At 44.8% G+C, this 27,767-nt stretch overlaps 1 protein-coding gene across 6 annotated transcripts in view; it reads left to right on the top strand.

The window, feature by feature from the left end:
* Positions 1-24,170: 24,170 nt before the first annotated feature.
* Positions 24,171-27,767, top strand: part of LOC124300416 (KH domain-containing, RNA-binding, signal transduction-associated protein 2-like) — a 125,602-nt gene continuing 122,005 nt past the window's right edge. For 4 of the 6 annotated variants that reach the window (XM_046754504.1, XM_046754503.1, XM_046754507.1 and 1 more), the window contains exon 1: positions 24,175-24,919. In XM_046754504.1, the coding sequence (XP_046610460.1) occupies positions 24,832-24,919 (88 nt within the window). In that variant the 5' untranslated portion in view covers positions 24,175-24,831. Of the gene's footprint in view, positions 24,920-27,767 lie in introns of all 6 variants that reach the window. The other 2 variants (XM_046754508.1, XM_046754505.1) reach the window with 2 other exon arrangements.

Here is a 27,767-nt window from a genome sequence, read left to right as displayed (position 1 = left end):
GCAGACCTTTAAGAATTTAAAACACGTTTAACCGTCCGCTTGACTCGATGCGATAAGCACTTGCAGCCACGGAATGAAAGAGAATTCAACGATGCGGTTCATCTGACGCCACGAGCTGGCCTCGCACACTCAAATGTGACCAACGCCACCTTCGCTGATTCGGTACAGAGGCACAACCGTGAACGGAACTCTTTGAACATTCCGCCAAGCAATTACGAACTTTCAAATCGCGGCGAGCAATTGGACGGGTTTACTCCGGGTCCTCTTCTCCGCTCTTTATGTCTTCTCCGTCCTGACAAATTCCAACAATTCCCACACCGTGAACAAGTCGGCAACTGTCACACGTTTGAACTCCGCGAGCTTTTGTGAAAGAAAATGAAGATGAGCTACCGATGAGCAAACTTTTTGAACGATGAAAGAGCGTTGAATATAAAGTGAAGTCGAGAAGTATATTCTCCAAGGTTATTAGGAAAATATGCCGTGAGTTTTTTTCTCCTCGGCTGATTTATAGTAAGCCGTGAGTCTCTAGCAACAGCTTTTCTCGGCTGAAGAGGTTATATTTCCGCGAACCGAGCCCTAAAGTCGCGGTGATGCCAGGTTATGCTCATTTTTATGCAAACACCGAGTTCTCTATCCGTACGTAATACACCCCAGCCGCCGAGCTGCTTTTACTTCTAACGGCATCAGGGTTGTTATTCCAGTCTGGAATGAAAACTTCCCGAACAGCTTTCCGGAAAAATCTGTCGATTAAAATGGAAATACCGCGGGTTTCCTCGACGCGAACAGAGCAGGAGCTTTCGAAGCTCCCTCTCCATGCAAGGATCGCTGCTTCACGTGTGGCTATAATCATAGTCGGGCGCTGTTTTTACCCAGGTCAAATGTTCCGGTGCAGGAGAGTTTGACGCGAGGTTATATTTTCGGATCGGGCAACGAGAAAGCTCGAAGTCGGTTCGATCCTCCCCGCAAAGTTTCAGCGAACGTCCGTTCCTCCCGAATTCCATATGTTTCCTTGCTTTTACCGCCGCTTCGAATCTATCCAGACGGAGATCAATTATTGAACAGACACACCGGTTATAACGGACACGTAGTGCATGCCCCGATAGCCTCCAGCTACTCGGCAAAAGTGCTCGTAGACTATCGTTTACTGAACATCCTTATGCACACTCTCGAGGAAAGTTGCGCAGCCACCGCAATTTGCTCGACTCGCTTAATTAGTTCGTCCGTTTTTCCCAACTCCGAACACGCCTGCACCGTAAAACACTTAGCCGGCGGGTGAATGCGGACAGGTGACATTGCAACTGTCTACCGACTAATTATATGACTTAGACGTGCCTCGGAAACGAGCCCGTTCACCCACGACCGTCCTTCGCGTGTCGTACAATCGGCTCAATGCCGAGGCATAGTCGTTTTGTTCATTGCAGTCCCTCGTCAAATCCACTTTATGCAAATTGTCCGACGTTACAAGCGTTTCTGAAATTTTCCATAGGCAATTGGGACTCTTCTTGAAAGTTTCTCCGCACTTTTCTTCTAATCCCAACGAGAATTCCACGTTGTAAGAGTTCCAGAATTCACCCTCGAGATGAATACCGAGCGGTCATGTTATACACGTGGTCCTGAGAAATTCCGCAAGATGAAATTGTTTTATTTAGTACCACGTAGTACGTCTCTGGGCGTTTATCTGTAAGGCTCGATGTGATAAGGCGGGCTTTTTGCTCCACTGAGCATACGTGTCACTTGAGAAAGGACAAAAGGTAAGCTCTCTCAGCTTTTTGTTATATACTGTCGTTCTCCGTTGGTCCTTTGTCACCTGTCCTCTGTCCAAACAGCCCGACGCTTTTGTCGCCCAGCAGCATTTCAAGCGTTTGGAGAAATAAAGCCACACACACGTTTTCGCGAAATGTCATTCGCCGTTTCCGTCTCACCTATTACTGCAGAATTCGCTCCGCTAAAAACAGGGGGTCGGGAGACATCACTGGTTTACGTTTGAAAATATTTTCTCCCCGACAGAGTCGTTGTCTCAAGTTAAACGCCAGCTAGCCTCGAGTAAATTAGTTTTTCCTCGTCCTCCGAGACTCCTTTTCCTTCGAAACTGCAGGGAATGATCGGTGGCCTCGTTTCACAGCAACGACCGTTTTCACCGCAGACCGCATGTCCGTCGATTCGACACGTGAGTCACGCGGGACCGTTTCAGTTTTCAGTGCGAAACAAATTGGAAGCACTTCGATTTTAGAGCCGAGTATAATCGCAATGCATCCCACCACTGCACGGATGAAAGTATGACGGGGGCTGTCGAATGTGCAGCGGTAGCCCATTTGCCGAACTTGTTAGTATTGGCATCACGTCAACCGGTTGCAAAGTGACATGACATGTTTGCAGAACTCTGAAAGATTTATAGATCGTATACGTGTGTATACAAATGTCGAGATATATTTACGGATGTTCGGCCCTGACGATCAATCGTTGCTCTGCACTTGCGCGTCTCAAGTTTGCTAATTATTATTTTCTTGACGAGGGAATTTCCCCCTCCCCAGAAAATCACGTACTCAGCCTTAGTCACCCCGCCAATCGATAGATTTTCCCTTAAACCGCGGCCTGGCTGACCTTGTTTCTTGCAGATCCTGACTACCAGAAAATTCCATTAAGACACCCCGGTTGTTGAAAAAATAACGTCTTTCAGGGTGAACACGTCCCTTAACGAGAAGAAACAGTCGACACAATGATGATTACGGGGTGGTGGAAGACCGCGATGGAGGCGGGTAGGATGTTGCGCGGAATATTGATGGGGACTCCGCGGAACAGTCGAGTAACAATGAAAAATTGCCAAGAAGAACGAACGGTGCATTAAAGTGATTAAAAAATGAAAAAAAAAAAAAAAAACCGGGAAAAGTAGCCGAAGCAAAGGAGCGGCCGATGGAGTCGAAATTCGAAGAGAGCTTGCGACCAGAAAGCGTTCAACTCGAATACACGTAAATATATGCACGCAACCGCCGCCTACGCGCTTTTCGCTGCACAACATGGAATACGAAATCGGAACGTTTGGGGTTGTTATCGATCCTCCGGCCTCCACCCCGAGAGAAAGCTCGACCATGCATACGGGGCAAATGCAACGTAACCGGAATTAAACTCTCGTTTCCGCGGTGTCTGTATATTTGGGCTTAATTCAGTACCGAACGACCGTTTTATTTATATTACTTCAACGCAAGTGTATAACCGATGAGTGTGAGTGGCAGTGTCAAAATTTGCAGGATCGAAACTCGGCGGCGTGAACGGCGGTTGAATTATCTCGGTTGCGAGACGGAGGGTGCAATTATCGTAACGGATAATCGCGATGCACGTTCAACATCTGTTTATCGGCTATAAAAAGTTGTGCTTTCACGGTCTAGTTGGGAGGAATTAAAAAGGAATGAACCTACGCTGCGCGTCGTGAGCAGGTTGCGGGTTAATGAAGCTGTTATTTGCGAATAAAAATTAAGCATGATACGGAGAGGGGGAGGAAAAATTAAGGGTGGAAGCAGCTCACAGCATAGTCGCGAGATTAATAATTATCCGCCGTAGTTAATAATTATTCTCCTAGGAAATAATGAAAATCCCGTCGAGCATGTATCGTTGTGCGCATAATCAGCGGCGAGGATCGACATGAAACGGAATTTAAATAAAAACCAATCCGGAGAATTGAAAAATGAAACGAGGATTTTCGCGGCGCTTCTGCGCCAGAATTCGCACGGTTAATTCTGCAGCGTTGTTTACGCCAACGGCTTAATTGCGCTCCCCGTATTCTCTGCGTTGATGTGATTATCCGACGTTTTAGTAAGCCCTTGATCGCCGAATTGCTGATCTTCGCGTATTGACCGAATCCATTGTTAGCGGCAATAGGCTCAACTCTCTCTCTCTCGCTCCCTCTTGGAAGGGTTAAATATAGCTTAGAATTAGGTCGGTGGAAACTCGCGGCTTCGGTATTCTGCGGAGCGGCCTTATCTTGGACCAAGGTGAACCGAGCGATGTATCAAGAAGGTCAAAGAGCCGATATATACACGCTTGGCACGCCATTTTCCCGATCTTATACCGGAAACTGCAGAACACTGTTTCATACTTCGACGCTAATTATCCTTTTTTTATAATCTTAAAGTAAGGAAGGCTTATCAAGTGCGTCTCTCGTTGTTTTCATCGCTGGATTTTGGAAAAATCTTTGCCGTTACATCTTCGAAAATTCAGAGAGGCTTCTTTCGTCCGATCTGCGGTACAGAATCTATTCTCTCAAACCGAACCTCGTCGGTTTCCTGAAAGCCAATTCTCCGGATCCAACCTCCGAATAATCAATGAGATAAATCGATTTAACACACAGCAGGTATCACGAGTCAGATAGTGGCGTGATAAAAGATTGCGGTAACGTTTTCCCGGAGTGAATCTTTCTGCGAACTGACGCGAGAATCTCAGACGTACGGTGACGTTAAAATTGCAAACGAAAGACGGTTCTACTCCCTGCTAACAATAGACCGGAGCGCATCTTCTTTCCGTACCTACTTTGGAGTGCCTTGAACACCTCCGCGAAAACCTACTTCGCTGGATTACCCGGGGTACATTCTTGTCTCTTACCCTTTTCTTCTTCTCTTGTCCATAGAAAACACGATCTGCTAATCTACCAGTTCCTTTTAGTTCTTCTCCGTGTCCGTAAAGAAGCGAAGGAACCTTCTATCGGTAACGATTTCGCGTCCGGGTCATTTTGCAAAACTTTCATGGAACTCGCGGCCGAGTTGTCCGGATGCTTCCGTTCGCATTTCGCGGATAGTTCTGCAGCTCGGACTTGACCCAACAATTGCAACGGAGGAAACCTTCTCGTTGAAAATAATTCACATTCACACCGGCGATCCTCGAAAGCGGTTGATGAAAATTTTCCTCCTAATCCGATCAAGTTTTCGGATTAATTCTAAGACACGTCAATTTGAATTCCGATCAATTCTCATCAGCTTCGCGCTAACTATGTATGTACTTATAATCAGCGAGTGAAGAAGAAGGGGAAAAAACGTCCGATCAATTCACCGAGTCATCGCTCAAGAAGTTGTTTCTAATTATATTCAACACCCGTTCAAACTTCCGATATGATTATATTGTTATACACACAAGAAGGTGTTCGGAGATAAGCTCATCCTTTAAACTGTTGCGGGAGATCATTTGGCTTCGCGGATTCGTCGAGTCTCGTCGAAACTTTGATAAAGTAATATAGGTACACACCGTCTACCTGTTGTGTTTTTCATCAGTTTGCCGCTACACGAATTCCGGGTAATTGAATATGGGATTAAATCTCGTCGATGGCTAATTAATTAGGTAATTGACGAGGACACGGCATGGATTGAGTTCGTTATTTACGACTCTGGAAGCCGTCCCTAATTATTCAGTGCTCGTTTAAACTCGAATTAGAACTTTTGGAATTGAGGTGTCTGTATATATATATATATAATATACATATACATTGATATTATACAGCGAGAGAAGAGGAGAGCTCGGAATAAATTTGACGCTCGACAATTCTGGCAGCGCGAGCTATCATTCCTGACGTTTCGTTCCTGCTCTTGTTTCTTTTCTTTTTTTTTTTTTTACTTCTCTCTCTCCTTCATCTCGGCGTCGTCGGAGATATTGTCATAGTTTAATTCGGGCGCAGGGTGATACCTCTGAACTTGTCTGCCCTTAATTAAAGCGGGTAAAAACTTTTCCAAAGTTACGTCCTTATCCTACCACCCTTGTCCCTGTTTTTATCTCACTCGTTAACAGTCAAGGTTACTCTAACGGTAATCCCGGTCATCCCCTAATACACAAAGTTCTAATACAAAGTGGGACTAACGAGGTTGGAAGAAAAAAAGTAAACGGTTTGATAAGAGAATGAAAAGCAAACAAAAATTACGATTAAACCTTCAAAGTCGTTCCACCTTCTCTCGCCAAAATGTTTTTCCTCTGTTAATATTCGAACCTGAAACGGTCGATTCAAATCGGAGATTACATCCGGGTTAATGTCAATCCCACCCTTCCATAATTCTGCGTATCTTTTCACGGAGTTTCAATTTTTAAGCAGTGTTATATCGAGAGGTCATTGTACCTTTTTGTTTCGCTTTCGACGACATCTCAATGGCGGCAGGTGTTTGATAGGCGTCGAAGTCGAGCTTCGGGTTGGCGTTGCGAGGCTCGAAACGTATGCATATTTACACACGGAGGCCACATGCTGCAGATACAGCCGAACAACAGCTTCTCCTGGATCAAATTTATGTCGGTATATTTTATCCCATGTTTTTCCCTCTCGATCAATCACGCATCGATGTGTGCAGCGGCTCGTGAAAATCAATTTTCATTCAAAATACCGAGTATATCGATATACAGGGCGTGAGAAGACTTCGTCGACTCTGACCGACCCCACGGAAGAGGATAAAACGGGACGGCCGACCTCTAGCCGATGTTAACGACTGTTTTTACTCCGCATTTTACGCACTCTCTCGTCTCTCCTCTGTTATCCCAACTTTTTCCCCGATTACACGCACGCGAGTGATAATGAAAATAATGTTGAGATAACGATGATGATGATGATAACAGGCCGGGAACTCCAAAGCCGTCAGGGACGCTCGTATCGTTCCAAATTCTGTTATCGTTGGGTTACGTACGTCTATCGGCATAAACTTTTTGCAAATCAGAGCCCCGATTTGTTCGTGTTATGTCAGGAAGACCTGAGTTGTCAAATACATGCAAGCTTTGCAGTGTCTTACAATTAAAGAAGAAAATAAAAGTAATAGGTTAATCGCAGGATTTGATGATTTGTTTATCGGCGTTCATCACGCAATTCGATCAAACCGGTACATTTCGATGCTTGCCGTGCGAACATTTGTTACGATTATACACGTAATTCAATGGAATCCAAATGTATTATGAGAAATGAAAATACATTTGTTTGAAAAAAGGCTTATGACTTCGTATCGACGTGATAAATTATAAATTTACCCATCCGAACTGAAAATCATCAAAGTTTCGAGTAAAGCGTAAACCTACGTTTCGTAGTGTCGAACCGTATTGATTCTTCTTACGCAGTCTACGAAATTACGGAGCGTTAATTTCAGTGGCTGACAGATGACGAAGATGTCGTGCAGGTGACAGCAAAACCGGTCGACTCAACCGAGAGAGAAAGACGCGAATTGTCAAGTATGCGAGTTGAAGAATGAATGAGCAGAGAGAGTAACGTTATCTTCTTGTTCGTGAAAATTTTCTTCGGCATTTCAACCCACGCGAAGTCCAGATGTAGGCATTGCTGTTTCCGTCCCGTTTGATAAAAATTAATTCCCGAAAAACAGGATACTTCCAGCGCGGATTCTTGGAACTCCTTTCCCAAGGCTCGCTTCATCCGACTTTTTAAGGGCTCGACGAGCATCAGCGCTAGCGGGATCAGGCAAACGGACGCAGATGGATTGTTTTTCCTCAGCCGCGCCGGAATGAATAATGCATGGGAATGTGAACGGTGACCCCCGTTATCGCAACGGGTTTCGCTCACCGGAGCTGCAGGCTTAAGGCGCAAAGAGTCCCTCGGCCCTCGGGGTGAGTATCTTCATCTCGGCTCGTCGGTATGGACGCCTCACTTGTGAGGGGTGGGAGGGGGGGTTTAAAGAAAATGAAAACACTCAAGGTAATTTCAGTTTGAGGGCTTTGTTATATATAATTTCAAGAATATTTAAAAAAAATTTCATTTCAATTAATAAGAAAATGGCGGCATGGCGCGTATAAGCAGCGAATGGCTCTCGGACTTGAGGGCTCTTGCGGTGGCGCATCTTCTGACGTCACTGTCCAACTTGCAATAGATAAAAAAAAGTCATCAACAACAAGTGTCATTTTCCGACCAAAAAATTGTTACAAAAATTTGTAGAAAAGAATTTTGGGATTGAAATTCAAAAATCTAGCAACAAGCTCAAATCAATAAACAAGTTTTAAAGATTGTGTCGGAATTTTAAGTTGATAGGTTAAAAATTGACCGAGGAATCTGCGCGACCGGATTGAAAAGGTGGTCGTTCGTTACTTATGTGCGCCATGCCGCCATTTTGTTATCAATTTTAATGAAAAAATTCTCAAATGTTTTTCAAACTATAACTAATAAAGCCCTCAATCTCAAATTGCTCCAAGTGTTATCATTTTCTTAATAATAAAAAAAAAAATCCTAACAACAGGTATGATTTTAGATCGGCCAAGCTTTATCCCCCTTTGAAACATTCCCACAAAACTCCATGCCATTTTTGAAAATCAGTTCAATCTGCACGTATCACCTACCGGTCTCTGCGATAATTCTGCACGTGGGAATTTTATACAGCACGAAAGCCGCGACTCGCTATTGTGTCCTGATATATTGGTTGACGGACGCATTTGTAACCGTGGAATGCCCAGCAGTAACGAATATCTGATAAGGACAGAGGCCGCCGTCTTTTGTTTAGGGGTGTACAGTCGAAGAGGTTGATCCGGGATTCAAAGGTCCGGATGACGTTCGAAGCAACTTCGAAACGGTGAAAGTTGACAGCTTCCTTCGTTATTTTACCGTTTAGCAGAGTTCTCGCACTTTACAAATTATGAAGAAATTGGAGGTCCACACCCCGATGCACATCGGATTTCGGATGATTCCGGGCTTTCAGCGACGCCGCGAACCTCGCCAGATGTACGTCTGCTCGCTCGTGCGAGGAAACATCGCTGCCACGGTTTGGGACGAGGAACAAAACGTCGTTACGAATTATCGTTAGCGAGACTTTGGGCGACATTTGGATCAGACTCGGGTTTCACTCCTTTTCATCCCCCCAGGATCCCTCGCATAATTCTCAAAGGTTAAAGGTCGACGAGTCGTTGTTCGCCTTCGTTGGATAGATCGTTTCACATCAACCAAGCTAAACATTTATCATAGGTCTCTATAGTCTTCCAATAGCTAGTTTGTACCGTCATACACGTTCAGTCCTGGGAATTTTCCACCCTCGACTCTCCGAGATCGCGAATTATCATTTCATTCGAAGCACTCTTTGCTCGGCGGAGGATTTACTCGCTTTTAGGTGCTAGTTAATATCTTCACCCTACAATTCGGGTGATCGATAGTTTATTCAAGATTTCACGCCGAGTATCAGATTACTGCAGAAGCTCGCAGCTGCACGTAAGCCTGCAGCTTTGCTGCTTGGGACAAAACGGTTCGGATTCAGAGTGGAGGAGAGAGAGAGGGAGAGAATTTCGCGTGGCTGAAGTTAAGAGGGTCAAGTTTTCTCGTCAAGGGTGCGTGCGTGGAGCGTGCCTGTGTGGACATAGGTGTACATTGTGCACACGTGCAGTACTTGTCCCTGGCAAACACTGGCGAGGGTTTTACCTACTGCGTCTAAGTTTGGAGGGACAGTGTGCCTACGGAACAACTCGCCTTCACGGTGGACGAGCCTGGCAATTTCTCTCCCGACTTTACGAGACCGGAGAAGGGCGCATTAAGCTTGCAACAGTTCTGGATGGAAGTCGTGAAAAGTTTCTACTGCTGGAGGAACGAGTCAACCTTGCCCTCTTTTTCAATCGCGGAAGCATCTGGAAGGCCTAATTGATGTATATTTATTTGATCACCTCCCCTCACCCCTCGGGTAAAGGATATAAAACGGGGTTGACTCCGTCAACTCAGCCCTGAATTGAGCCGTAAACTGTCTTTTAGAGTTCCAACCGAATCCCTACGTTTCAATCATTATCATTTGTGACACGGATCCACGGTTTTGCCAGGTTTGATGAAACGCGACTGCAGTCAGCGAAATGCCTACCGAGGGGGGGGCTTTTCAAGTCCTAAAAAATCGTTCTACTCGATTCGTTCCGACCACGGTACAAGTTTCTTCGACGTGATTTTATTCCGGAAGGATTAATTTACTGAAGTCCGGATTAAACCTTGGCCGGATTAAACCGGGTTCGTTCTCATTACCGTTAGCAAACTCTCCCGCACCGCCTATAGCTGCTATTGCTGAAACGCACGAGTCTTTTCCTTCACCGGGCTGCTTTTCTCCCCCCTCCCCCCGCGCTGCAGATGAAACGAGCTACAGGTCCGGCTGGCTAATGATACCGTTTGGATGCTACCCGAACGAAGCAAAGCATTCGCGTAAGGAACGCGATAATTTGCTTCCAGCACGGAGAAGGGTGGAAAATTTTTGCCGCCCTACTCTTTTAATCCCCGTGCCAGATGTCGCCAACGATTTTTCGGGGTTCGGGTCCATCCCGGATTTGTTGAACAAGTTATGTTTGGATGCTGGGACATAAAACTGTGTGTACAGCTTGTTTACCCCGCTTTTAGGGCTCGCGCATAGGCGCGCAAGCGTGTTTGCGAGTGTGTGTGTGTGGGTGTCTGTGTGTGTGCTGTAAACAACGCTCTCGGAGCCATCACGAGCGCCGCTTGACAAAGCCCTCTTCACCCTTGTCCTCGACGATGGTCAATTTTGATTAATGGTACCGTGCTTGTGACGTGAATGCAGGTTATATACAATAACGAGTGATTTAGGAAATGGAGGACGGCTCCTTTATGTCCTCGAGATTCCGCGAGTTCGGTTCAGGCTTAAATATAACTCCCTACTTTCTATTAAACGGACGCATTAAGCCGGAAGAAATTAACGACAAATGTTAAATCAGTTCTACCATAAATTGCGTATAAACAAAGCAAAGTTGAACGAATTCAAGTATACCGATGCATTGGCAATTGCCCGCAGCCCCGAGTAATACGAAAAGTGATAAAAATCCAAAAACAATTACAATTTTATGTGAGTCACGCAAGCTCGCTTGAATGAAGCGTTAAAATTAACTGTCACCACGGGCTCGTTTCTACACCGCGGGTTTTCACCGCCGTGAGAGCGTTGTTTCTGCGGCATAAATTTTTTATTTCAGCTTAAAATTCGCTTCCGGTCGATTTCGTGATTTCGAATCTCGTTAAGAGAGTTCCGGAAAATTACCGGTGTTTCAAAAATACGGTCTCCTCAACACTCTTCCAGGTGGTGGTGGTAAAGCTCTCTTCGAGACAAAATACGTAGGTATAAATTGATTCACACTGCAGGTAGGTAGAGTATCGATGCCATATCGAGAGGCGAAGTGGCTCTAAAAGTTTATCGAAAATCGTACCTTCTAGATTTAATACGGCCACAGCCGCCACGGTAAAATGCTGCAGTGAAACAGTGCCCATATCCATTCGTCCAGGAATATGCTCCATTTCGCGTATTCTCCAAGTGCAGCCTCGAGGCGCGTTAGCATGCCGGTAACGTAATACGCGCGACGTAAAGTACGGGGTGCAACGGCGGGGGGGGGGGGGGGGGGGGTCATAAAACGGTGGACTTAATCCGTTCGGCGTGGAAGCGGGCATATCGAATAAAGGGCGCCGTGACGCGTAGCTGGACGCCCATCATATCGCGTCTGATATTTCGCGGGAGGGGAGGGTTACTCGATCAAGAAATACCCTCACGTAGTTCGCGGTACGCAATTAGGGTCGACATCCACGCGGACTACGGAACAATTCGTGGTGGACCCGCAAATATTTGGTCATTGGATATCCCGATGGCCGTATTCCGTTATATCACCAGGGAATATTCGTTCGACGGGAATCCTGATCCTGCCGCAACCCTCACGCCGAAATCTTTACCACCCTCTGACGCGAAACTCGTAATCAAACGGCGTTCCATCACCGGAACACACCCTTGCTTACTTTCTCGGCAGCTTTCGCGGAGCGCCGAATACCTGCGTCCGAACTATTCACCTGCAAAGGTGTGTTAAAGAATCTCCCAGGGCGTGGATCGCGGTGGAAGGTGATGTTGATCTCTCGATAAACAAGAGTGCGGAATGTAGAAGAAAATAAAGAGTGTATTTCCTAGAGCGGAAGGGGAATTCCGCTCCTTTTCACCATTGATGTAGGTGTGGTTTATTTTTACTGGGATTACTTAACGAGGTTCGATGTAACGGTTGCAAAGTTTTTGATTAGTTGGTCCGGCTAGTCGTGGTGGAATAAAGAAATCCAATTCCGTGCTCGGAGGTTTTAGCGGAACCTATTTTTTCGTACAAAAGGTTTAGAGTAGTGAAAATCCCCGCGATTCTTTTCGATTATAAAGGTTATATATAACATACCGAACCATTTAAAGTCTGGAAAATTTCAACGCACATCTCTCAACCTTGGTATAATACGTCTATGACCTTTGCGATCAATTGTTCTTCAAAAATCCTGGATTTTAAATAACTGTTTCACAGCTCGCAGAGATAGGCGGCACATTTCTTTTTTCTTTTACACGACAAAAAACTTCAGTAATTTTAAAAGCAAGACACGTGGATCAGTGGAAGCCTATAAGTCATTCCACGTCGCGTCGTGCGCTTTGAACCCACTATGAAAGTTTCGCTGAAAGTCCCGTAGGATGAAAGTGCTCTCGTACTCATAGTTAAAGTAGCTGAAACGTAAGGAAATTCTTGGATTTTTATGCTCCTTGTTTTATCTTCCATCTCGTTACGAATTTTATTATACGCGCGCAGTAAGGGTACTAAAAGCTGATTTCCGTCTTCCGCTGAACAATAAGAGCGTTCCAATTGTCATTCGCGTATCATATCGTGGTCGTTATCTTCGGCTTTTACAAAGTGGAGAGTCTCAACCTAAAGCATTGTAAAATTTGTGCGCTCTATCTGCACGATCACCGGAAAGAAGCGTAGGTGATGAAAAAAAAAAAAAAAATACGTTCACGATAAATCTTCACAATTTGCGAATGCGCAGATTTTTAATTTTCAATTCTCTTCCGGTTCCGATGTAGCTTAGAAGCGTTTTCAATTCACGTCACGTTTTCATAGGCGAATAGAAAAATGCAATTCTCTTTCAATACGAGATTTCGCCGCAGCTGGAACCGGGATAATATCAGCGGCTAGGCACGCGACCAGAGTTTATAAATTCGGCGAGCATGAAAACGTTGCCTTTGTTGTATATAATTGTGCGACATCGCCCGACGGAAGAAGCGTTTCCTTTACACTAGGTAATAATTAATATCATTTTGGCAAAGCTGATGGCGCTGTATCGGGCATTTTCTCCTTCCTTCTATCTACCCGCGTGATACTCAACCCGAGAGTACATCTGTTACCCGGTATTACCGACGCCAAAATCCACCCGACACGTGAATTACATCGTTTGTCCTCGAAGCGAAAGAGAAGCTCGGTGTAATCCTTGAGAGAATTTTCGAGTCACCCGGGGAATTTTTCTACCCTAGCGAAATATCTGCGCTGCAGAATGACGAAAAGAAATTGAAATGAATATAGGAGAGAGCGAGTAAAATCAATCGTGTCAGTTTTACGAGGGCAGAGGAGAAAAAAAGCCGGCGAACGTTCACGGAGTGTGCATAATGCATGTTCGTGCGAATCGAATAAGTATTAGAGTGCGAAATGACGCAGATGCCGCTTGAGAGAATCGGGGAAAAGAAAATTGCGTCAATTTCTGGGTAAACGGTACGGAGTGTAATTCTGTTTGCCAACGACTATGGGAGAGGTGTATGTACACCTGATTGCGGTGGAATTTTTGCCTTTGAGCGATAAAGAATTAACCAAGAAAGTCCGGAAACTTGCGCGGTTTACCGAGCAAAGATTTACTCGCGAAGTTAAAAGTCGGCATATAGAGGCTTTCTCAGACGACAAATTAGATTTAGCTTTGGCAGCGAGTTTTGTGTGACTTGCGTGTATAACTCCGGGTGACATAAATCAATTACCTCATAATCCGGTACGTGTATAAAGTACCGCAGGTATACAACGGCTATATAATGTCATATTCTGCACGGAAATCCGCGGGCTTGTTTGTCGAGGTGAAATAACTCCTCCGATTTTTCCAACTACGAGGAAATTCTCGGCGATACTGATATTTTTAATGTTTTGCGACGCGGCGTCTCTGCACTTGAGAGCTTCGGCTCCGGGAGAATTAGCAGGGCAACTTTTGGACAGTTTTGAAACGAGCTTATAAAAACCTAATTCAACTCCGCACAAACCTCCCATTTACTCATCAGGGCTTTCAAGACACGCTGCATTTTTTTCACATCTCGTGGTTTACACTTTTCACGCAAGAAGAAAACGGAACAGATTTCTACAATCAAGTTTTGCACGAGGGTAATTTACATACGCAGAATAAGATTTGACTGGAAACTTATTAAATGCAATGCAACTTTTAATCTCCTTATCTGTCCGCGGGGTATTAGATGCGACTGAACTGTGGGTTCGAAATTTCGCATGGAAATATTCGATACCTGGCAAATTTAACCGTTTCGAATTCAGTTTACAATAATAATTCACCTGTGCTTATATTACACACAGTTTGATTAATCGACACCCATTTTTCTAAGTCCGTTTCTGCTTTTTCATTCTTTAAAACGTACGTGGAAGAGATCACTGAAAGTATTCGCAATACGAATTACGAGATGACCAACGATATGTTCGTGTGAAATTAATTATTTTGAAATTATGAAACTGAATTTATGAAATTTGGAACTTAGCGAATTCGTGAATATTTTAGTAAAATTTTGCCTTCGTTTCTATACGAATGTAAAACATGGCGTGTGTGCAGATTACGTTGACGAAAATAATTAATATGGGGGTGGGGAGGAGCAAAGAAATGAAAAAGAATTTAAAACAATTCCAACTGAACCGTGAAGCATGTGACAAATTCGTAAAATATACAGGTGATCATGAAAATGGTAAAACGTTTCGCATGAGAATTCGATCAGGAGGCTGCAGCTCATGATGAATATTATACGTGCGCGAGCAAAGTTTACACAGTTCATTCGGGTTTGCATATTGCTACGCGTTGTTTTTTTCTTTTTTTACAACTTTCGTACGAACGTGATTTCCCGCAGGATGTTCGAGTAATTTTTCACTCAGGCTGTCGATACCCTTTTGGAAGGCGTAATTTTTTGTGCGGTATAAGGTATAAAAAAAAGACAAGGGGGTAAAAACTTTGTCGATGTTAATTTTGAGCGAAATTCAAAACGCGTCTCGCGCTATTAGTTATGAAAAGTTTCGCAACGCGTATCGCGATCGGTTTTAGGTATAAAAAAATGCACAGCGTCGCGACTCCGCGGATACAAGCTAAAAGCACGCTCGCCTGAAGATTAAAGACGCGTTGATCGATCGACTTCCGGGGTTTAACCGACTGTTTTACATCGCATAAGCTGGGGGACCCGGTCCTCGGAAAGTTTGAAAAATGCCGTCAATCGGCCCGCCTTTTCCCTCCGTTTCCCCCGCCTCGTTATCTATCGCCTTCCATCCGAACCTCGCCCAGCGAATAACGCGATAACCACGCAACCGTCATTGCCCGCTCTCTAATTATCCCCTATCTCGAAAGTCTCTCCCCGGCACCGAATGGGATTCGCTAATTATGTGCTAAAACTGGTTTATGAACAGCAGCTTTTTCCCCCGCCACTCACACGCGTGCACACGTACGCATTTATTCCCGTAACGGATGTCGGCAGAGCTTGCGTTGGTTCAGCTTGGAGTGGGAACTGAAACTTCACCGTTAAACATTAAATACCTCCCTGATATACACGAGTACTCCGAGAACCAGGCTTTTCTTTTTGCTCCTTTGCCAGGCTAGAAGGGCAGCGAAAACTCCGGTGTCTAGTATCGTTTTGATCCGATTAATTTGCCCCTAAAAGTTACGAAATTCATCACTGGAGTTACTACTTTGGGTTTTTCAAGGTTAGATGTATAGGATTATCGTTAAGGATTTAATATTAATTTACTTACGACATTTCATAGCCAATTTCAAGTAAATTTTTCAAGTCGTATTATTTCTCAATATTTATACGAGAGCTTTGAAGGACTAAGGATATTCGACCGCCTTGCGTGTGCGATACTTTTAAATTCTATTCTAAATGAAGCAAAATATTAAGTAATTAATGAGTACAATTGACTCTTGTTTGTATACTGTTTATTTTTTTGTTTCTGAAGACGGTAGAAAAGAAAAACAACAACAAACAAAGAAATTGTGATTTTTAAAATCTCCCACACGACACGTTTTATATATGAATTAGGTGTAATCAGGAGCGGACACAGTGACACGTCTGTTATACGAGCGACGAGCAAAGCCAGCAGCTTTCGGAGATTAATTACTCCACTAGTGAGGTGAAACACACGTAAAGGCTAATCTCGGTGTGCCAAGATTGTTAAATTTAATCGACACCTTTGCGACGCGCGAGAAAATCATGCTGTAGAAAATACAAGATTGTTCGCAGTCGATCAGACGACGATTTTCGTACCGTAATCCGAAACATGCAAATCTGTCACGCAATAAAATACATGCCGATACTCGTATTAACTTCAGACTCTAATGAAAAATAGGTTCCGAGAATTTATTAGCCGCGCAGTGAATATCACAACATACCTGCAACTGCGGTCAGACATTTCTCTGACTGTGGGTCCAATATCTTCGTCCGAGGTTTTTGTCACGGCAGGTTTGCTACGCGGATAGCCGTAAGGGTAGAAAAATACCGAATCTCACGGTACTTATACTCGGAACTCAACTTCGTGTTTTCGTTCGCTTTCCGAACTTCCATTTCTCGTTTCTGTCGAAACAATCGGAAAGCGTCGAACCCCGTCATCCGGCAAAAATTCGTCGCTCCTTCAGCGATAATGCGAAACGACAATAGTCGTCCAAGTTATCACAACCGAGGAACAACTCCTGATCACGCCAGAAGTCCTTCTCACGTCAAGCGTTAATTCTCAACTTGAGAATTGTTAACGAATTCGCAGCTTAACGACATCTCGCGTCTTAATTAATGCGCCAACTTCGGTGCGAAGGTCTGCAGGTGGCGGAATTAATGGCGTTTTGAAATAGATCACGTATCCGGTCCCCATTTCGGGTGATGAATAACCAGGTCGAGTCTGCAAAGACGGTTTGCACCGCGCCTAACCCTCGCGAAATTACAAGAGGGTGACATTATCGATGGAGTTGCCGATCGGTCACGCGCTGGAATCATAAATCCCCGATTGTAAGGCGCAGTCGTTCAATGGACACACGTATCCGGCATTTATTTCACTTCCAGCCCCCAATCAGACAGTCGAAACCAGAGAATCGCGTTCAGCTCGGTTCATCCGTCGGGAGGAGTCGGGAATAAATCTCTAATCGCACATCTCGAGTGCTTGTTGAAACCAGAACCTCGTGAATCTTGGAGTAAAATCTTCAATTACATGCGAACTTGAGAGGTTCGTTCTCGGTTTCAAATCGATGAATAATTAGTGGAATAACAATTATTACAACGCTCCGGACAACATTTTCGAGAAATTCAACGTTCCGATTCGACGTCGAATCGGGTTGCCGATCGATGAAAGAATCATTCGTAAACTCTGGTCATTTTTACCCCAAGTGCGGAAATTTCGCATCTCCGTGCAGGTTCCGTTAAACATTTACAAGGTGTGCTCAGAAACTGCAGGCGGTAATAATATCGGACGGCGTGCAGCAAGGAAGTTTGTTTAAAGTGCTCTTAAGCTGCGGGTAAACTGCAATTATGAGCAACGTCACATATTTCAGTCTGTAATGGGGGAAAGAGAGCGTCGTGATTAAACTGGGGAGCATTACGTCAGGTCGCGAGGACCATCCGTGGCTGATAAGATCTTCACGCCTCGACATTCCGAACTACTGGACGTCGTCGTTGAATGCGAATTCGCGAACACTGTCTGCAGCGCCGAAGATCCAACGACGCGGAAAACAATAAGCGACAGAAAATAAGACCGCGAAGCGTCGGGATGAAGTATGGACGTATCCTCGAGTAGGAACGCCGCGGTCATCGGAAGGATTCGTCAGACGGCAATTTCCTAGGTAAGAACCGCATTCCTGGTTCTGGTGCAAAAATTTCACAATACCGCGTTCCGCCGGCAATTCCGCAACCTCGCAGCTCAATCCGATTTCGGAGTGAATGAGAAACCTCGGCAAAGTTCTCCTCGCCGCTGCAGATGTTGTGAATTGCGAGAACAGGGACTGAAAGTCCGGCTTGGAAACGGGGTGAAGCTTTGACTCTGCGCCATTCTTCTCTTTCTGTGTCTACTCGCCTAACGACGTAGTCGTCAACAGTGCAGAAGACAATTGTTGGGGAAGACCAAAAGGGAAAACTCCTGTTGCTAAGTAACCTCGTCGGTAACAACCGCGTTGTACTCGGGGAAACTAACTGCTTTGTTCTGGCCGAAGGTGCAGGGTAGGCACTTTGACTCCGTTGCAGCCACCACCGAACTACGACGTAACCTCGTATTCTGACTTGATACTCCGGAGATTCACGCTTTATCATATTTTCCTGCCATTTGTTCGGAATGAATGGAATGTAGGATCGTCTGACGAGAGAAAAGACTGCTTAAAAAATAAAAAAAACTCCGGTAATGTTATATATTTACGACAAACTATGGTGGAAATCTGGATGAATTTTTGTGAAACGGGTGAAAGCTGAGCATCGTTAAAGATGCTCGGATAATGGTTGAGAACTGGTATCGTCCAAGGATTTAAATTATTGAAATTAAATTCCGGGTTGAATTTAATTTGAGAACGGTTTTGCGTCGCTCCGAGCCTCGCGCGAGATGCAATGATTAATTTTTTCACCCTAAGGTATATTTAATCCGAGTACGATTATCCTGCAGGACGGGGAGTCTGAGGGAACGGTTTAGTTTTTAAGCAGGAAAGAAAAAGGTCGGGATCCGGTTGTTTGAATAAAGTCGACTGGAACAAACGACGGTCGGAGAGGAAGTTGAATGAGGTGAAAAAGGGGGAGAAATCCTGTTAAAAAGTGAGAAGGCTCCAAGGAGTCTCGGAGTTTTCCGCTACAAATTAGGGATAACTCTCGCCGCTGAGAGTCCGCGCGTATGAACGAACAGACGGATGGATAAGGATTCCTCAGAGGACTTGCATGGCAGGCTGAGAGCGAGATAATTCAGAGCCGGCCGATGGAGGCGGGAAATTCTCCTGCGGGGAAAAGGTACACGCTTGTAGGACGTAAGCATTTTTTGGCGTGGAAAAATATTATCCGACAGAAGGTTCGAGAAGAGAATATACATTTTTTTCAAACAGCGACCTCGACGCCGTGGAGGAAAGGAGGGAGGAGAGGAGAAGAAAAAGCTCAGACTCCACGATAAACAGGATTTACTTTCGGCCGCTGAGGGCTCCGTCCAACCCTTCGCAAAGAGGATAAGGAGAGAGAATTAAAGAGGAGAAGGACACGACGCGGTCTGGAGCGACGATTTGAATCGATGCCAATTTATCCTCAGGGCGAAAGGATTGCGTCTGCGTTTTTTGATTCACTTAAGCCGCGGGTTTCGGATCAGAGCTCGGCGGTTTTTTTGTCTTTTGCGTAATTTCTACACTCTCGGAACTGACTTTTCTGCAGGTATTTTTGGATTCGTGAATTAGATCGGATTTGCATCGCTAATCGGTGGACAAAAATCGCTTATGCTGCGATTTCGTCGCGTTAAGGAAATTGCGGCAAGTGATCATCGTATTTCCGGTGTAGCTCACGGCCGCTTTTTACGAAAGTCGTCATCCGCGGCTCGGAAAAAGAGAACCCGGCTCATTCCAGCTGCATCGAGTCGCGAGACCGGAGATTCAACAGACCCGAATCAAACCTGAAACGTCGATAGTAGTCGACCAGCGCGTTATTAAAAAATACTCTTGAAATACGGCAGCGTTGAAAAATTCACTCCTCCAAGATGTTTTCCAAAGCCCTTGGTAAAAAGGTAAAGAACATCCGATTCCGGCGGCGTTTCGAATCCGAAATTGTTCGCCCCTCTCGAAACCAGAATAATTATAATAATTATATGCGAAGAACGAAGGGAATTAAATCGAGGAAAGCAGGGGTGAGATTTTGCAAAGCGGTTCACTCGTCGATAATTTCATTCCGTCGGCTGCAATCGCCGACCTTGAGGGCACCTTGAGGTCGACGATCATCTCTCGTGCAGGGTGAAAATGGAGGAGGACGAGGGGGAGGAGAGAGGCGAGGGAGTAAAACGACGCGCATTAGCTTCGCCGCATTTAATAACCCGGCTCTTATCCTACCCTGCCCCAAGCGGACGTTCATATAGCGTTTCATGTCGCGCGTCATATTGCTCCTTCTGCCATGATTATGGCACTCAACTGGTGGCGTGCAGTGTGGATATTTGGCGGTTAGAGCGGTTCGGCTGTTTACCGAAATTATGACATCCAACACGGCCGAAAACAGGCGCGATAGCCGATGGCCGATTATTTTCCGACTTTCACCTCCGCGGAAAAAGGTTTGCTTTCGTCAGAAATTATCGAGGGTTCGAAAATCTTTCGTGGGTCCGGGTCTCGTTACACACGCGATCGTCAGCCCTGAAATATTTCATCGGCGGTCCGATTCTTCGCCCTAATTTTTGATTCGGAACCCTCGGCCTTCTTTCACGGCGCAGCCTGCGGCTTGGTATTCTTTTCTTCTTCCGACCCTCGAAACCCCCGACCGTGACATTTTTCTCCTTTGACCCGCGTCACGCGCTGAATCCCCGTCAAAATAAGGGCCAGGGTTCGACCAGCTTCCCCGATTAATGTGGCGAAAAACACCGAGGGGATCCGGAATAAGGTACGGCGAGTCACTGCTCAGGGACTTTATACGCGAAAGAAATGAGAGGCGGAATCTAATCAGGATTATAAATGAGCCGCGGGTACGGGGATGAAAGCGGAACGAAAATCAGAACAAACCTCGTAATGATTAAGATGCAGCTCCCTCGAGGTATTTCGGGGATATTTTCTGTCCCACCTCGAAACACGGGAAAGATTCGTTGTTTGGATTTAAATCAGCCCCTGCGGAATTTCATCCCTTTTTTAATCCTCTCCCGCAGGTGTAACGTGTGTATATGTGTGTGCGTGTGTGTGTGTGTGTGCTTTTTTAATTTGTTTTATTTTTCACGGATAATAAGTTTCCAAAGCTTATATCACGCTTTGTAAGTTTACGGCATGCGGTAGATGCCAGACCCATTTTGTCGACAGGTGTCTAAAATTATTGAAAATTTCAATATTTGCGACGATGTGGTCCGAAGTTTCATGAAAATCGGATTTCCGAAGTTGACCTGACGTTTCGCGAATTTACACGGTTCGCACCGAGATTTTGTCAAGCGTCGTAAAAATCAGACATACCTAAGCACGACAAATGCGGGAAAATGTTTGCAAATTTCCGAAATTCTCGACGGCGGTTTGAAATATCAAAAACGTCAAATTTCGCGACGTATAAATCCCGCGGATGACAGAGGTCGATTTGAAATTCAATTAAACGTCATTCGACGGAAGTTAATCTTCGTCGCAGTCGGCGTAATATGACGAATCTCGCGCAGATGTTAAGTTCAGCGGTGCTGATTATTCAAAACTTTCCACCACCGGCTCACTTTAAAAGCCTTTCAGTATTAAGGGACTTACAAGTTGTTCGCTCCTCTCCATTGTTCGAAATACGATAGCGGAGGGCTGAAATACCTCGCGGTATTACCGCGGCATGGACGCTTTATACGACTACGGCTACGTGTTGCGAGTAACGAGCGAGTCGTCGCGTCGCGGTCGCTCGTTGCGTCGGAGCTTTTATTTTTTGCCATTGTTACAAACGAAAGCGTTCGAGCGGAAGCTTAAAGCTGCCGCAAAATTATCTCCCCGCAGTTTCGTTATATTCGTTTGATAAATATTTATCAACCGGGTAGCAATAAACGGCAGGCAACAATGCGTTCCAAGGGGAATACTTTCGCCAGAAATCATCGGTTAATTACCGCCTTGCGGTTCCTGGATGTTTTCAGCTCCATTAGCCGATTACGGACAAGAACGCGCGGGGGAGGAAAAAACGAGGAAAATTAAATGCGAAACGACGACGAAGACACGAATTCCTTCCCGTAACTTTCCTTTCCATTTTAACGCTCATTAGCGCCCTTTTAACGCCTTGGACTATAATAAAGTGGCCCCCCTCCCCCCCTCCCTCAGCATTTTCAGTTACGGAAAATCCTCGGGGCCAATGTACTTTGTACCAGCTCTTTCATCCGCGATCAAGCAAAATCATTCCCGATAGCATTGTCGCGTTTGTAAACCCAAAACCAATAACAAAAAAAGATAAAGTTTATAACCGCGCGTGAATGAAGAGCCCGAGCTTTTCGTTCCAAATATGTCGCCATTCGTTCAAACCTCGCAATTGCTTTATGTTCAAACCGAGGGGGCGGAAATGTTGGAAAATGGAATTCCATCATTTTTTATCCGATTTTCACAACGCTGCAATTTCCCCGTAGCAATCTTATTGGTCGTCTCAGCAAAATTCCAAATCTAATTCCATCCTGTTTCGCTCTGTCAGATTTCATTTCACACTCAAATTTGAATATGTATACTCGACATGTTTTACCAATCCTTGGCAATATATACCCAATTTCTATAAATTTTATACCAATATTGTCACCCAATTTGATAGGTCTGCGTTGTCTTGTCATTATTTTTCACCAAGATAGGCAAAACCGTCTGAACTCCATTTTTTAAGGAGCGTTGAGGCGTGCCGTTTACACAAAACTGCTTGAAACGGTTTAAACTGTCGTCATAAGGACACTCTGAATAGTTCGAGTACAGCAGAATGTAGAATAAAAAGGTACCGACTTGATTTCCGCACGTCCTGCAAGTTTCCAACTTTTAGCACGAGTAAGGAAGTGGCGATGCTCGGCACTGTGATAATACGGCAGCTTGCGGGCTTTTCGTAAGTTTCAAAGGCGAACGAATGAAGAAACGGTTTTATAGGACGAGGAGAAAGCTGGTATTCAGATTATTTATGAAATTTTCGCGAAACGTGATATTGGAAATCCCGAGCTTCGAATCGTCGCTCGATTCAATTTGGCGCGTTGATTGGTGATTGGAAATAATTCCTCAATCGAAACCCGTTGAAAAATCTTCGATACCCGCTGCAGCAGGCTTTCAATAACAATTACAGTCCACGTCACTCTCGCTGAGAGCTGACGTCATAAGCACGTTGAAACGAAGCGTTGGCCGATCGTCGAAACGAAGGTGTATTGTCGGTGGGTAATTAGAAACGGCTATGAATTCAGTCCGGACGGTATTATACGTATATCTGTGAACAAAGCGATTGGACGGCAGGTTCCATTGAAAATGGAAAAATCAGGGATCCGGATTGCTCATCGTCGATCTATTGTTTGACAATGAGTGCGATTTCACAGTCAGAAATAACCCGAACATTGCAAGGGGCCCGGAGAATTTACGATGTTTGAAGAGCTCGGAATTACCGGATATCGGGGAATAACATTGCTGCACGGTAATAGCGTCGGAAGAAAAACGACGAATTCAAGGCTGCAGCAGGGCTCGAGCTTTCGAACGATAATAAACACCTCCGAAGCGCGGCCTGGGGAAAACCGCGCCTGTGATACCTGACAAATTACGGTCCGTGGAAAATAAAGCTCGGCCGGCAGCCGCGGAATTCGCGAATGCAGATTATGGGTGAGGAGAAAAAGAGCGAAATTCCTCTCGCGCATCGGAGGAGAATTCCGCTTCTCACCTGCGGTCATCAACGCCTCCTGCCGTTACACCCTTGACGGCGAGACTGCGTGTGCGTGTGTTCACCGTCGTCAAAGAGACGATAGTGGCGCCGTTGATTCGAGCAGGGGACGCCGGGCGCCGCGACGCTTCAGTCTCGACCGAAAGCTCGGCGCTCTTGGTTCAACGTCGGACACGACGCCGTTAAATCGTTGCGCCGAATCAGCGCTCTGTCCCTCCGACGCCTGCGACGACGTACAGGCGTCGCGACGCATGTTGACGGAAATTTATCCTCCACTGCTGTACCTGCGTTATTGACATTGCCGGCGTTTATTTAACGAGCAATAATATACGACGAAAGTTTTTCTTTTCTTTAAAACAAGCGACAATTTCTACATTTTTTCTGTATCTGATCCGTCAAGCTCGTTCGTTACACACGTTCACCAAAAACGTCTCGTTTTTTTAACTATCCGCTTCTCGGCAGCGAGCTTGTACAATTGTGACGAGAAAGTTTTCATCCCCTCTCACCTTCGCCCCTCTTCTCGCCACCGCCGCAATAACTTTTCAACGGTCCGATAACCGTAAGTGCGTCCGATAAAACGGAGGGTGTTTGTGTGTGTGTTTTTTTTTTATTTTTTTAAATCGCACAAGAGATAAAAAGAAAACCAAATACACCCGAGAAAGATAAAAAATTAAAAAAATAAAATCGCACCATTGCGAGGGGAGAGATATTAAAAAAATAAAGACTTAAAATTTTTACAACTTGTTATAATATATCGATGTAATAAATCGAAGTATAATCTAAAATATCTGTTGCCTATAATACCGGCCGGTTGTAACTATCGTTATAATTAACGCCGTGTGCTGCACGCGATGACAATCCAGTATTTATTGAAAATATAATAATTAATCACACGGTGAAAGAGAAGGAAAAGATATTACACGTAAGAAATATTTGAAAAAATCGTCTGTAAACCGAGTGGATGGAAGAAATAATTGAAAGAAAAATTCGTTGTCCATTAATCGAGCCTAAGTAACGATAAAATAATATAAAGCTTATGTAAAACGTGCGGGAATTGAAATTTTTATTCTAAATGACAAAGCGTCGAGTACCGCAAGGATTTCTCGAAACTTCGGTGAATTTTACCGGTTAGATAAAATAAAAAGAAAAAGAGAGCTTCAAAGAGTTTTCACAGTGCAAGGAGTGGTTTTGCTGCATAACGAGTTGAGTGTGCGCCGAGATTAATTGCCGGCGAAAAAGAAGTGTGCTTTAAAAGCAGAGACACGCATCCCGAAAGGCGGCAGCAGGTTCCTCCCCAGGGAATTGTCCAGTGATCGTATCCCGTAGCCGCATGAAGATGGACCTCGGCGAGGAGGAAACGGAAATTGGGGGAACCCAGCACGGGCATCATCCGCACTACACGACTTACGCGAAGCACGGTAAGCTCGTTGACTTTGCCTGCGTATAACAGCAGAATTCGGTCGTTCCCGTCTCGTCCCGAGGCGAGGCTCAATTGGCCCAATGATTAAAGCTTCCTCCGAAGCAGGCCGGGATTTTATCGCCGGCTGTCTCTGTGCAGAGGCGATAAATATTTCGCCGGTCATGCAGGGGCCAATTGACATAGAATTTGGACGGCTTCGTTCCGAATTCTCAGCTGAGCTTGCAGGCATCGAAGCTTGCGGAGTGAGGCGTGATTGATGGGCATCTGCAGCGAATCCTTCCGGAAAATCTTTGCAAGCACCCAAAGCCCGGAAAATCATTTATCGATGGACGTGTAACCGAGTTTCCAACGAAGTTTCGGAACGTTATTCATACCCGATATGGAATGAATTCGGGGATACTTTCTGTCCCAACTTGATTTCAAATCGATCGGTTTTTTTATCGCCGGTTACGCGATCGTTTTAACGCGACGCATTTTCCACGATGCGAAACTGATTTCATTCGGTAATTATTCATTAAGCAAGTAGTTTTACGAATATTCCTGCAACGAAATATCTTTAGGATTCTACAACTAAAATTTTGTTCATTTATTTCTTTGTTCAAATTGTCACTGAGCAAATCAGTAAGTTTTAAGCACAGCTCTCGAAGTTCAAGTAAGTTGAATTCCCACGAAAACCGATAAGTTATAAACTGCATCAGAAGCTGTCTTGAGTGAAATTGTACAGTGCCGGTGAAATTTTCACGAAAGAGCTTTTTCTAACAATCACTGACGTGTCAGGGATGTGAAGTGTAAAAGTATATTTTTGAAAAAGCAACGCGAAGCACAAATATAACCGAGCCTGGTGAGAGTCCTGAAAATTATTAAGGCCCCGTTGTTGTTTCCGGTGAAATATTAATTCAGGTCAACGCGTAAACCGGCCGAGCTTCCGTCGGTCTAACGAAGCTTTCAGGTAGCGTAAAAAAAATATATACACACATCTCGTTAGCTGTAACTCCGATTTAAAATGCGGCCGAATCAACGAAAGGCAAATGAAAACTGGGAAAATTACTTTATCTACCCGCCTCGCACTCTAAACACACACACGTACAACTTTCGCACAGCTTCCAAGCCCCCGTTTCATAAACCCGTTGCGATTTATTCTCACCTAAATGTACCCGAAGAGAGTCGGTTGTCGATTCCTGTCAAAGAACAGCCGGATTTCCCGATTAGGGTTAAACTAGAGTTATAATTTAAGATTAAAGAGCAGGTTTTTTCTTGCAGTCAAGCATCTCTTCCACTCGTTACTACGGAGAGCGATATCGTACCTTGTTCAGAGATATCAGAGAGAAAAGGGGAATAATCGGTAGAAAATACAGTTCGAAATAAACTCACGACGCTTCGGTGATAAATGGTAAAGAGCAGCGAATCGTCATGATCTTGGAACGGACTTGTGTAAATAAATGTCAAGTTTTATCGCGAGAAGCAGAAAATAAAAAATAACGCTCTCCAAGCTGCGAGGGTGAAGAAAAGGGGTGAGTTTCGGTCCGGACCGAGGAACGACTAGGTCAGGGTAACCATTTTACCGGCAATCGGAGCTGACGCGAAAATTGAACCCAGGGTGATGGATAAAACGGTAGGTACCTAAGTAGTTTTATATCAATCACGTCAATTGGATTTATTCCAAGCGAATACCCGTGTCATCTTCAACCGAAAAAGCGTCGATGCCAAGTCCTCTCGTCCTCGACTCTCTCCATTATATCCGTCGAAGGGAAATTCCGGTCTGTTCGTTGACGGTGAGACGTTTGCGGGGATCCTCGTTTTAAGCCAAATTTAATATTGAGCGTATACGATGACGGTCGGAGGACGCCGAAGGAAGGATGAGAAGAAGTTAAATTAAGGCAGTCTCTCGGAAGGGTTCCGGGAGAACTTGACGGGTCTTTTGACTCTCGACCCGCAACCCTCTCGGTCCTTCGTCCTTATACCTCCCTCCTTCCAACCACCTCTCGTTTATTATCGGTTTGTCCTGCACTCGTTGAGTCGAAACCGTCGAAACGAAGACGTCGCCGCCTCCTCGTCCCTCTCGATAATTGATAAACTGTATCGGATTATTTTCAATACGCTGCGATCGATAAGAGAAAAGAATTAATTGAAAGGAAAAGAATGTTGTAATATGAAAGCGGAGTACGCAACACGTTGTTATTACGCGATTATCGCACAAATTATCTTTCTCCGTCAGGAATTACACACGCAGACGACGAAACGTCGGAATTAAGGGCGATTCTTAGCCTCTAGATATGTCCTAGGATCGATTTGTCCGAGTGCCAGTCAGTCGGACAAAGCGACTGCTTTAAAATCGCATTCACTTGACCTTTTTAAATTGCCCCCGATTAACTGGAAAAATTCAATCAGCCGTGGTTACGAAGAAGAGATTGGATCGCACAGTCCATTAGATTATACGAGTATACCTATATTCACCCTCTTATACACGCGGTACTTTTAAATCATACTCGGAGGGGGAGACGCTCCGTTCTCGTAATAAGTTTACTCAAAAATATTTTCCTTGTATATGATGAATTTTTATCGTATTCCTTTTTACTTTTCTTCAACTTGGATTCCCTCACGTCAGTCTCAGGTCCTTCTAACTTTTATAACATCTGTATCTCTTCTCGTTCTTCTTTTGCAAATGTCATTTTAATTATTCCGTTGAGGGAAACTTGCAAGGCCCTTGCAATTTCAAGGACTTAAATTGCGTAGCCTCAACGTTTTTCGTACAAATCGCAGGGGCGATTATTGTTTTCAGACATTTTTGCATGTGTCATAAATTTGCAGTTTATTTGCTGCAAGTTAACGCCCTGCAATCGACGATC

The sequence above is a fragment of the Neodiprion virginianus genome, chromosome 3, assembly GCF_021901495.1.
Source record: "Neodiprion virginianus isolate iyNeoVirg1 chromosome 3, iyNeoVirg1.1, whole genome shotgun sequence".
Classification (NCBI taxonomy): domain Eukaryota; kingdom Metazoa; phylum Arthropoda; class Insecta; order Hymenoptera; family Diprionidae; genus Neodiprion; species Neodiprion virginianus.
This window is presented reverse-complemented; position numbering and strand designations above follow the sequence as displayed.